This window comes from Cyprinodon variegatus, unplaced genomic scaffold, assembly GCF_000732505.1.
Source record: "Cyprinodon variegatus isolate N-32 unplaced genomic scaffold, C_variegatus-1.0 Scaffold224, whole genome shotgun sequence".
NCBI lineage: Eukaryota > Metazoa > Chordata > Actinopteri > Cyprinodontiformes > Cyprinodontidae > Cyprinodon > Cyprinodon variegatus.
Window position 1 is genome coordinate 244,538 of NW_015150677.1, and position 10,641 is coordinate 255,178.

A 10,641-nucleotide genomic window follows, 5' to 3' on the forward strand; every position below is an offset into this window, starting at 1 on the left:
ATTTTAAACAAGAAATATCTTTTTGTGTTCTCTGAAGCAGAGGTAGGAGATGTGGAGCCATGAGCTCATCTCTATATCATGTATTTTTTCTGCCTAGCCAGTAAACCTCGTGAGTCCTGTGGAGTAAAAAAATGTTGAGATTTGTCGGTTCTTAGCCTCACAGGCACCAAACGAAGGTCATGAGAGATAAGAATGAGTTCACACAGCCTCCTTCATGGCATGAATGGGAGGACTGCTGTTTTGAGGAATCCATCTGGCAAGTGAAAGATAAATTAAACTAACCGGGAATGGCCTTGATGAACTCAGATTGTTTTTCCTCAAAATGTTTGTGTGTGAGAAAGTTCTTCATGTAGGGATGGGATAGTTCCAAGGGAGAGTGTGTGTATTGGGAGTTGTTGTATAAATGTAATTACTGAGCTGGCCCCAGTCAAAGCTCTATCTCTCCGTCTGAGGATGTTAAATAAATTTGAACATTCTCTTGCAAGAGTCTCAGTTACTCCTCAATTTAAATTAAAATAAGCTAAAGGTTTCAGCATTATCCTGTTTAGTTAAAGCTCCTCTGACATGGGGTCAAATGTCCCCCAATGTGGGTTCTAGCATTAGCTCCCTGCAGATAAGAGCTCACTTACCCAAAGCAATGCCTCCATGAGGTGGTGCTCCAGAGTCGAGAGCCTCCAGCAGATGTGAAAGAAGACTAGGATCCTCCTGTAAAGGTCAAAATAGATTAATATTTAGCTTATCAACCAACACTTCCTCTTTACTAAGAGAGAAATTTTTACCTTGAGGATGTTCTTTAAGACGTGGAGCTGCACAGAGGATTTATGGATGCGAATGGAACCTCCTCCAATTTCACTGCCATTCAGTACCAAGTCATAGTGTTGCCCACACACCTAGGAAGCAACACAACATTAGGCTGAATGCAGTCTGTCTATTTTTTTATTTTCCAAAAGGGTAATAATAAAAAAAGATTAAATAAGTACTTTATGTGGCTCTTTGAAGAGCAGCTCTATGTCCTCTGGTCGAGGAGCAGTAAAAGGATGATGAGCCGACTCCAACTCCTCTGGTTTATCTTCCTTTGGTAGAAAAAGAGGAAAGTCCACAACCCACAGGAAGTTAAAGGCAGTCGGGTCACGGACTAATAGGCCATGAGCTTCAAGGAGCTGAGCAGCCTGGAGGCGAAGACTACCCAGCAATGGGCGCTGAGAGCAGAGAAGAGGAATAAACAGGATTTTGTAAGCAGATGATAGAAGTCTTAGTCGTTCCGTTTGTCTTAGTCCTAAAAACTCACCACACTGTTAAGAGAACCAGCTGCCAGCAGCAGCATGTCTCCTGGAGCGGCTTCAGTTTTCCTCAACAGGTCCTCTGTGACGGAGACAGGAAGCAGCTTCTTTAGAGGAGACTTTAATGTCCCGTCTTCTCTGATCAACACCAGACTCAGCTCCTATACAGAAAAAAGAAATAAAGATTTACAAAAAGGAGGTAAATAATCATCTGTGCAACTTTTATAACAATTACTGACTGTAGAGTGGATCACAGTTTATGATTTTCTTTTGTTTGTTAGTTTTAGGGTGGTAGAATTCTGTATTTGTTTTTTCCACTACTGATTTCAACAATTGAACCATTCAACACTCTGGGATTCCCTTTAAGTAAATTTCTGATAAACCTGTAAATGATAAAAACAAAAAAAGCAAAGACAAGCGTACCTGTCCAAACTGAGTCTTTGCTGTTTGCTTCAGTTCTTCCAAATCTTTCCCAGTGAAAAGTTTCTTTCATCAAGATACAAGAAAGTAAAATATTTAAACAAAAAACGGCTACAATGAAACCTTTATACAGCCTAAAAATTAAAAATGAATTTATTCCTACAGCTCCACTGGGGACACGGATGGCCTGAACCGAGCCCTCAGGTTGGCTGAGAGCTGAGTTGAGGAATTCAATCTGAGTGGAGGAGAAAAGCTCACTGAGATCTGTCAGCTGAAAAAGCAAAAAACAAGAAATTAAAAATTACACACATGAGAAAAACACATTTTTTTTAACTAAATCCCTTAAATCTTTCCAGTTAAGAATCTGCTTGTTTGGTGTTTTCAGTCACTACGGCATCAGGTGAATAAGTAAATATGCTGTCTGTTGATAATCAACCTTGTGCAAAAGGGAAGCGGTTTGGACATCTCCAAGGAAAGATTTTTGATAGTTTAAATCACTAACAAGTGGTTTAGAGACTGTATTACATATAAGCCGATATTCACATCAAGGTTAGTGGGGTATGAAAGCAAATGCAACTGAAAAGAAAGAAGAGATTTTGACAAATGAAAAATCTTTTTTATTACTTCTAATGAAATAGCAATAAATGTTATATCACACCATCAGTGTGAAAGGCTGTTAAAGGGATCCACAATTGGTATCAACAATAGATTTTATTTGAGAAATATTTATTATCAGTGTTTAAACACAAAAATACTTAAGGCTGTTTAGTTTTAATCAATCTAAATTAGATATTTTCGGACACAGAAGTTGCCGTGTTGTTAACGCTGCAATGCATTCTGGGTAAATGACATATGCTAGGTCCTGTACTGCTAGCTAAAACAGCAGTGAATAATGTTAAACTTTTTCAGTCTGAACTGCAGCATGTTAAAAATAATACAAATTTAGAAAATGACTAGGAAGAGGAGAGGTCAGCTGAAAAAAAAAGGTGTTTGAGCGTCTCCTTCATAGAGATGCTAACCCAGAGGGAAAGCTATGCTAATAAGAGCTCCAGCTTCAGACTGAAGCTGCTTATGGCATCAGGATTAAAACATTTTGTCATGTGTTATGACTAGAAGTTACTCAATTTTCACTTAACAGTCGTTCATTACCGTCCAATTTAATGTTGACGGCAATTTAATGTTGACGGCAGAAGCCAAGCTGATCACATTTGTTTCTTTCAACATATAGCTCTTGTATAAGCAGCAATACAGTGTGGAATGGTATAAATTTACACAATCAGAAGCAACACAATGAAAAAACAACTCTGGTAATGGTTAGCCTTCCTCTGTAGGTTCCAGTGCAGTACGACCTTACCACATAATCAACCCAGCATATATTGCGCAGGTGAAAAACTCCATCGGTGAAAAATATATTACAAAGGACATACAATTTTTTAAAGTAATTATAAGTTTTTATGTATCACAAAGTGGAAATATTAAATTAATAGGAAAATAACAACATCTTCAACTAGTCGTTGGTCCCTTTAAAAAGGCCAAAGGTTCTGGTCATAAACTCTAGCAGAACTCACCTTCATATCAAATCTAGTGTCCGGTTTGTCCACACCGTAGTCTCGCATTGCTTCGTCATATGTCAGTGTCTGGAAAGGGACCTTTAGAGAACCCCTTTCTGTAGGCCAGGAATACTGCAGCAAACCCTCCACCAGAGATATAATACCTGCCTGGTCCACAAACGACATTTCTATGTCCACCTGGAGGGCAAGAAGGATGATCTGTTAGTTTAGATAACAGTGAAAATTTTCTTGGGTTGCATGTTTAGGATTGCTGTCCTGCTGGAAGATGAACATCATCTTCAGCCTCACGACTTTCCAGCCACTAAATATTTTTCATCCTGGATTGAGCTCTATTAGCCTTCCAATCAGCTCTGAACATAATCCAATCCCTGGAAATGAAAAGCATCCCTACCCTGACATGAAATTACGTGTTTTTCTCCTACACCTAACATTTTTAAAGGCAGACAAGTTTTACTCTGATTAAAGTGATTTTTTTTGCCCTTTTTGGTGTGTCCCTAACTTGCGCCAAAACGCAAACGGGACATATTACGGCTCACTTTACAGTTGTTTTCTTCTCAGCTAAATTTCTGCAGCTCCTCCAGAGCCACCATGGGCCTCAAACCTCTGAGGTTCTGCCTGTTTAACACTTCATTTAAATCTTCCTTTAATCCCAGTCGGCCTCGGCAGATGGTCGCTCAAACTGAGCCTTAGTTCTAATGGAGGTTTCTTCCTGTTAAAAGAGAGTTTTTCCTCCCCACTGTCGCTACAAGCATGCTTAGTGTGGGGGATTGCATTTGAGTCAATGAGTCGATGCAATCAACTGGTTTTCCTTAGATAGAAAACTGAATCAATTTGACTGTATGCTCTGCTGAACTGTAAAGTGCCTTGAGATGGCATGTGTTGTGAATTGGCGCTATATAAATAAACTGCTCCATCTCACCTGAGTGAACTCAGGCTGTCGATCTGGTTTTGAGCCTTCATCTCGGTAACACCGAGCCACCTGGAAGTACCTGATATACAAGACAAAGAGATGACATTAGGATGATGTAATAATTGAATAAAAGCCATTTGATGTAAAACTGAAAAAAATGATCACATCTTTGCACAATAAAAAGGAAAGCGGGAAATAAAATGATTTCCAATAATTGGCTAACTTTAAGGGAGAATTCCGGCTTTTCTCTAAATGAGGTAGCAGTGCATCAAATGTGTGTATCGTGGGCTGAAGTGGTTCTCAAACTTTTCTCGGTGGGGCCCCCCCTTTGATTTAAAAAAAGTTTAAGTGACCCCCCCCCCCCCCCCCCTCCAAAAAAAACCTTCTTTTAACATCTGAAAAAAGAAAAGCCTTATTGCAATAACAAAAAATACATTGAACTAAAATCTCCTTCAAATGACTAACCTTTCATTTTTGAACTATAACTACTTTGAATTTGTTTTTACTATGTAACAGATTTCACATCAATACAAAAATAAAATAAACTCTAATTTCTGCCTCCTCTCCCTGCAGTCAGATTAGTCAGACCTTAGTCAGACGTTTAATTAACAATCTAACGTATCCGAGTCTGTATGATGGGTCAGATGTTCTCCTGCTTTAAAACATCTAATTTAGAACATGGTTAAAATGTTATTATTTGATTTATTCTATCAGTTGCGTTAGGATAGGAACAGATGGAAAAAAACTAGCAATTTAATTCTTTAACTATGATATTGGGCCCTATAGACTGTGGATGAAAATGTTCTTAAACACTTTTAACTAAAAAAGGAAGAAAAAAAGGGACTCTAAAAAGATTAAATTAGAAACGTATTAGAGCATAAAGGTGCAGTGAATTGGACCCTCACCTGTCAACTCCAGCCACCATCAGGAGCTGTTTAAACTGCTGCGGGCTCTGAGGAAGAGAGTAAAACCGGCCCGGCTCTCTGGAGGGAACAACAAATTCTTTAGCGCCCTGAAAGGCAAAAATGATTCTCGGTAAAATATCAGACATAGTCGAATCAGGTAGCTTGCTAAAGGGACACCAATTTTAGCAATACAAGCAAAATATGGATGTTTATCTGAATCATTCATCCATGAATTGGAGCTCAAGTTGAGCTTTTACCATGTCCTGTAACAGCAACAAAACCCTTGTACATTCTGGTGGGATTATTTGACTTTCTGCTTTTAAATCCATACTAGACAGAAATTGTCATCTTGTGACCAGAGGTTTTGAAAAAGAAAGTGCTTTATCTGGATGTTATTAATTTGGCCACTGGGATTACATTAAAAATACCATGGTTTCATTTTGATCAGGATTTATAATTGAAATCTCCTATCAAACAAGTTTCTGCAATGTCCTTTTTTCAGCTCAAGAATAATACCTAATCCATGAATTTTTACTTTAGGGCTTTACTGTTCTTTACTATCAGGAAGTCAACAAACTGGAGTTAAAGCCTTCAGGTGATCCAACATGATACAGCGGGTGTTCAGACAACAATTAAAGATATAAGATATTTCTCCTATTACAGTATAGCTTCTGCTAATTGGCTTCTAGTTTGTCCTTCTTTAGAAGTAGGCCCTACACAACCAAGCTTCATCTTATATCATAGATGTAATTATTCCTTATGCTCCTAACAGAGCACCTAGCTCTCAGTCTGCTGGTTTACTAGGGGTTCCTCGAATTTCAAAAAGTAGAATGGGAAGCAGATGTTTTAGTTATTAGTCTCCTCTCCTGTGGAACCAACTATCATTGTAATCAATAAGGCAGACACTCCATCTACTAATAAGTCTGGGCTTAAAGNGACTCCATGCTCTCTCTGCATTTTTTCTCTGTTTATTGCTACATCTGGCCCGGGGTGCAACTATGTGTTCTCCTTCCACAGATTATCCACGTGGTCCTGTACTTAAACAATCTGTCTGTATATTCTGATTGAATTAACTCTGACTTGAGATGTAATATGTTGTGATTTGGAGCTATATAAATAAACTGAAATAAGATAAGTATGGTGAAGTACGAGGACAATTATATGAAAGTACAAACAAATAAAATAGCAATGCGTATTTGTATCATCAAATAAACCTGTTAAATCCATTCAAGTTTCATGCTGCAGCCTGGCAAATTGTGAAAAAAAAAATTCTTTACAAATAAAATATCTGAAAACCTTCTTACCCCTGGGGTTCTTTTGAATAAAGTAGGTGTTTCAACATCCACAAATCCTTAACAACCAGGAAAGAAAAAAAAAACAAACAATAAAAATCAATGCATCTTTAGAAAAGAAAAACCAGAGGAAAAGTTCATTTCATTGTTCGTACCATGCACATTACAGAGATACTCTCTCATCTTCATCACTAGCTGGGATCTCAGTCTGAGATTCTTCTGCATCTGAGACGACCTCAGATCCAGGTAGCGATACTGCATCCGCAGCGCCTCAGACTTCTACACAACCCAACAGGCACAACATTTTAAAAGGTTAATTAATTATCAATGTTATTTCTACTTATTAGTGAACACAACTTTAACACCAGCCTCTTACTTTGACAAAGTCCTTTATCTCAAAAGGCAGCTTCCGGCACATGTTGAAAACTTCCACATTTTCTGCCAGGACCTCTATATCTCCTGTTGGCATGTTCTGGAGAGAACGCAGCATGATTAGAAGACTCACCATCGATCTGAAAACAGGCTGATTTCTTAAGTTTCCTCTATTTTATGATACAGTTTTACATTGAATTTATTATTTTTAAAAAACCTGCTGATGTTGCATACACTCCTGCAGCCATTTGTTACTTTGAATTAAACTAACAATGTTCTCTTAAGCTTGAGCTGGAAATCACAGATGTAAACCAGCAGGGGCCTCTTCACGTCATCTACACATTTTATTTTTTACCCATAACTGGTAGTTAGGACTGAAATAATCTGTTAATTTCTAAATCTATCTGGAAAGAGCTGATTAATAAAAACTGCCTTATTTGGACATGAAAATCATAACCATGGAGCACTATTTAATGAAGGTTTTATTCAAAAACATTCAACTTAGGTTTAAAAGTATTGGATCTCCCTATAAATATATTACAATAATGTGTTTAATAGAGATAATAACATTAAAAACACTCAAACCTTGTTCTCCTGCCCGGCTGGTCTCTTTCTGACTGTTCCTGTGACCTTGATGACTGATTCCACTGACAGACCTGACAGGATCGCTTTGATGCTGGTCGTAGACTAAAACCAAAAGAAGATTCAATTTAAGCTGTGATCTTTCTTGTTCTGTTAAATTCAAAATTTTCATTTTCCAGTGCCATCAGCAGTTTCCTACAGTTCTAGTATCTGTAAGGTCATTTCTTACCTCTTCCTGAGGAATCAGAACTTGTGTCAAACCGTTAAAGTCTCGCAGGATGACAAACAGGTCTTGTCTATTGTAAGCAGAAAGAAACAAGATTCATTTGAAAGCTGAAAATGGCTTTTGGTAAACGTTTGGGTAGAATTTGCCAAGGAATTTTCTGTTTTGGCTTTTTTACAGTAAACATATTGTTGATATATAAACAAATTAAAAAGGAAGGAACCTTAAAAAAAGGTCTGATTTCGTTACAAGGATGACATTATGAAACAAACAAAAAACAAACAAACACACAAACACCTAAGCAGACAGCTTTGTTTTCATGACATATTGGGACATTTCATTGAGTTGCATTCATTTTATATGGCCTGACCCTTACCCTATTACCAACATATACGTAATCCTAATCCTAACCTAAACTGAATTCATACCTTAGTCCTAACCCCAACTCAAAGAGCGCAACTTTACCATATGGGGACCAGATGAATGTCCCCATATATAACTGTAAGTCCCCACAATCTTAGATATTTTACAAAATACCTTCTCCACATTGTTGGTAAAACAACACCAACTAGCCAGGTAGCAAGTCGGATCACATTTTACAACCAGCAACTATCGACAAAAACTCCTGAGATAATGAAGGATATTTGCATTCACCCTCCTTTACTCTAAAACCTTTGAATAAGATCCAGCAAAACAAATGATCATTAGAAGTCACGCAAAAGTCAACCTGTCTATAATTTAATCTTAATTTCTTTGTGGTAGCGTCAGGTGTTTGCTAGACAACATTAGAGAACAAACAGCACAACAAAGACCAAGAAGCAGAGCTGAACAGCTCATGGAGAAAGTTCTAGAAACAGGTTAGTTAGCAGGGTTAGGATGTAAGACGACATACTGAGGTTTAAACATGATGAACTGTTCAGTTTTCTCTGACAATGAGAGGAGCTGCAAATACAGACATGGCTATCCACCTCAAGTGGAAAGAGCGTTAATCAGACATAGGAGAAGAGGACCAGGATAAGCTGCAGAGTTCAACAGCTTAGGGAGGAGGAACACACAACAGGACAACTAAGAAGAAAGTCTTAAATAAAGCTGGAAGAATTGCAGGTTGTGGTGTTCTGGTCAGACGAAATGAAAAATGTACTTTTGTGCATAATGATTGGTAGAAAGCAAGTGCATCACTCTGAATCACAGTGGTGAAGCATGATGGTAGCAGCATTATGATATGGGGTAACTGATGGTGCAACCCAAACAGGGGAATCCTGGAAGGAAAAAAAGCTGTTAGATGTAGCAAACGACTCGAAGCTGATGCAGAGGTGCAATTTTCACCAGGACACCTAAACATGCAGGCAGAGAGACGGTACAATAGTTTAGATAAAAAAAATCAAATTGGTACAACCGAATGGGCAAAGAATCTCTTACAAGATTTGAAAAAAAACTAACAAAAAACATTTCTGACCAATAAGTGTTTGAGGATGATGGAAAATCCATAGATGTGCAAAGCTGAAACATGATGTCAATATTATTAGAGAAGCTGAATACAAATGAGCAAAACATTTTTGGTTTATATATGTCAAAGAATATTCAAAATCATTATTTATCATTCATTAACCTCAGAGCTGAATTCAAGTTAATCTATATCACACAATCTCATAAAAACATAAATGTAACCTTATGTCCTGAATACTTAAACTGTTTAAAAGAGTATTTGACTACATATTAATGACAAAAAGCTAACCTGAGATACTGGACCCAGCCACACAGCGTGACCTTCTCTCCCACATGATGTGACCTCAGCTCTCCACAGGTGTGAGTCCTGAAAGACAGGCTGCTGGGACCTGCAGACACCACAGCAGAAAATGACTATACTTTCAGTAAGTCCTGTAAATGCACCAACCAATCAAAAATCCAGACACAGTACAAATGCCGTCAGGGGCGCCGTATCGGGGCAAGATTCTAATGGACCTTGAGTGAGGGGGGCCCCAAAAGAAATAGAAAAGATTTTACCTGCTAGTCTTTTGAAATATAAAAAGAAAATAGTGAAAATAAATAATTTTTGTGTTCTTCCTCATTTTTAAGCAGTAAACAGCAAAACAAAACATGAATGTATTGACCAGTCCTGCATCGCATCAGTTCTCCTCATCTGTCACCTGCAGTTTGTTCGCATCATTTTAAATTGTGATAATGAATGAAACAAATCAATGCATGTTTACAGCAGTTTAAAAGCTTACACTTTTTTTTTTTTTTGGCTGGGGCCCAATATCAATGTTTTACATGGGGCCCCAGAATTCTTGGCAGCGCCCCTGAATGTCATTATTCCAATATTTCCTGCTCTATAATTTGCCATCTTTAACCGTAGATAGATTGTGCCATTTACTGAGGTACCTGAAGTGGCAGAGGGGGGCATGGAGAGTCTGTTGGAGCTGCTCAGCTGTCTGACTGGTCCTCTGATCATCAGGGATCCCCAACATGAGGCATGTTTATACACAGTGTGGGCTCTGAAGCCTGTTAGGACCCTCTGAAGCAAAAACCTGCACTTTGTTGCCATTTCTAACAAACCCAGGCACACGTTAAACCATCGAGTTATAGAGCATGTTATAGCCTGATAATATACATCCCCTCCTGTTAGGAAACCCGAGCAGCCGCGGTCACTTTTCTCTCTGTAACCTGGTTCCGCATCTCACCCCTCCCGGTCAGGACAAGTTTCCCCGCTCTGCACTCATGTGGATGGGTAGAGCTGACTGTTAACGGCGATTTAGAACGCTTCCGGTTACTTATATATCAGGCCTACGTAAAGGGAAGTGACGTCATGGTGTAAGGCAAAATTATTCAATCCACGAAATCATCGATCTGAGCTTGAAATAAACTGTAATTACCCCTAATTTGATTCTTAAATGATTAAATCCATTTTAACGACTAGTGCACATATAATATATAGACGTAAGTAAAAATATCCAGTGACAAAACACTGTTATGTTATTTCTTTAGTAGGTATATGAGGTAGGTAAATTTTCCACCATAATTTACAAATCAATTCTTTAAAAATCCTACAATGTGATTTCCTGGATTTTTTTTCTCCTCATTTTGTC

General features: G+C 38.2%; 1 protein-coding gene across 1 annotated transcript in view; it reads right to left on the minus strand.

Annotated features, from left to right (window-relative positions):
- The window catches only part of dars2 (aspartyl-tRNA synthetase 2, mitochondrial), a 12,757-nt gene extending 2,495 nt beyond the window's left edge, over positions 1 to 10,262 (minus strand). The window contains exons 1-16 of the mRNA XM_015380876.1: positions 9,938 to 10,262; positions 9,291 to 9,390; positions 7,562 to 7,628; positions 7,336 to 7,437; positions 6,755 to 6,850; positions 6,534 to 6,657; positions 6,391 to 6,437; positions 5,087 to 5,193; positions 4,191 to 4,260; positions 3,269 to 3,448; positions 1,864 to 1,971; positions 1,704 to 1,766; positions 1,289 to 1,441; positions 981 to 1,199; positions 780 to 890; positions 630 to 705 (exon numbers count right to left, since the gene is read on the minus strand). Coding sequence (XP_015236362.1) covers positions 630 to 705; positions 780 to 890; positions 981 to 1,199; positions 1,289 to 1,441; positions 1,704 to 1,766; positions 1,864 to 1,971; positions 3,269 to 3,448; positions 4,191 to 4,260; positions 5,087 to 5,193; positions 6,391 to 6,437; positions 6,534 to 6,657; positions 6,755 to 6,850; positions 7,336 to 7,437; positions 7,562 to 7,628; positions 9,291 to 9,390; positions 9,938 to 10,100 — 1,786 coding nt within the window. The 5' untranslated portion in view covers positions 10,101 to 10,262. The remainder of the gene's footprint in view (positions 1 to 629; positions 706 to 779; positions 891 to 980; positions 1,200 to 1,288; positions 1,442 to 1,703; positions 1,767 to 1,863; positions 1,972 to 3,268; positions 3,449 to 4,190; positions 4,261 to 5,086; positions 5,194 to 6,390; positions 6,438 to 6,533; positions 6,658 to 6,754; positions 6,851 to 7,335; positions 7,438 to 7,561; positions 7,629 to 9,290; positions 9,391 to 9,937) is intronic.
- Positions 10,263 to 10,641: the final 379 nt, after the last annotated feature.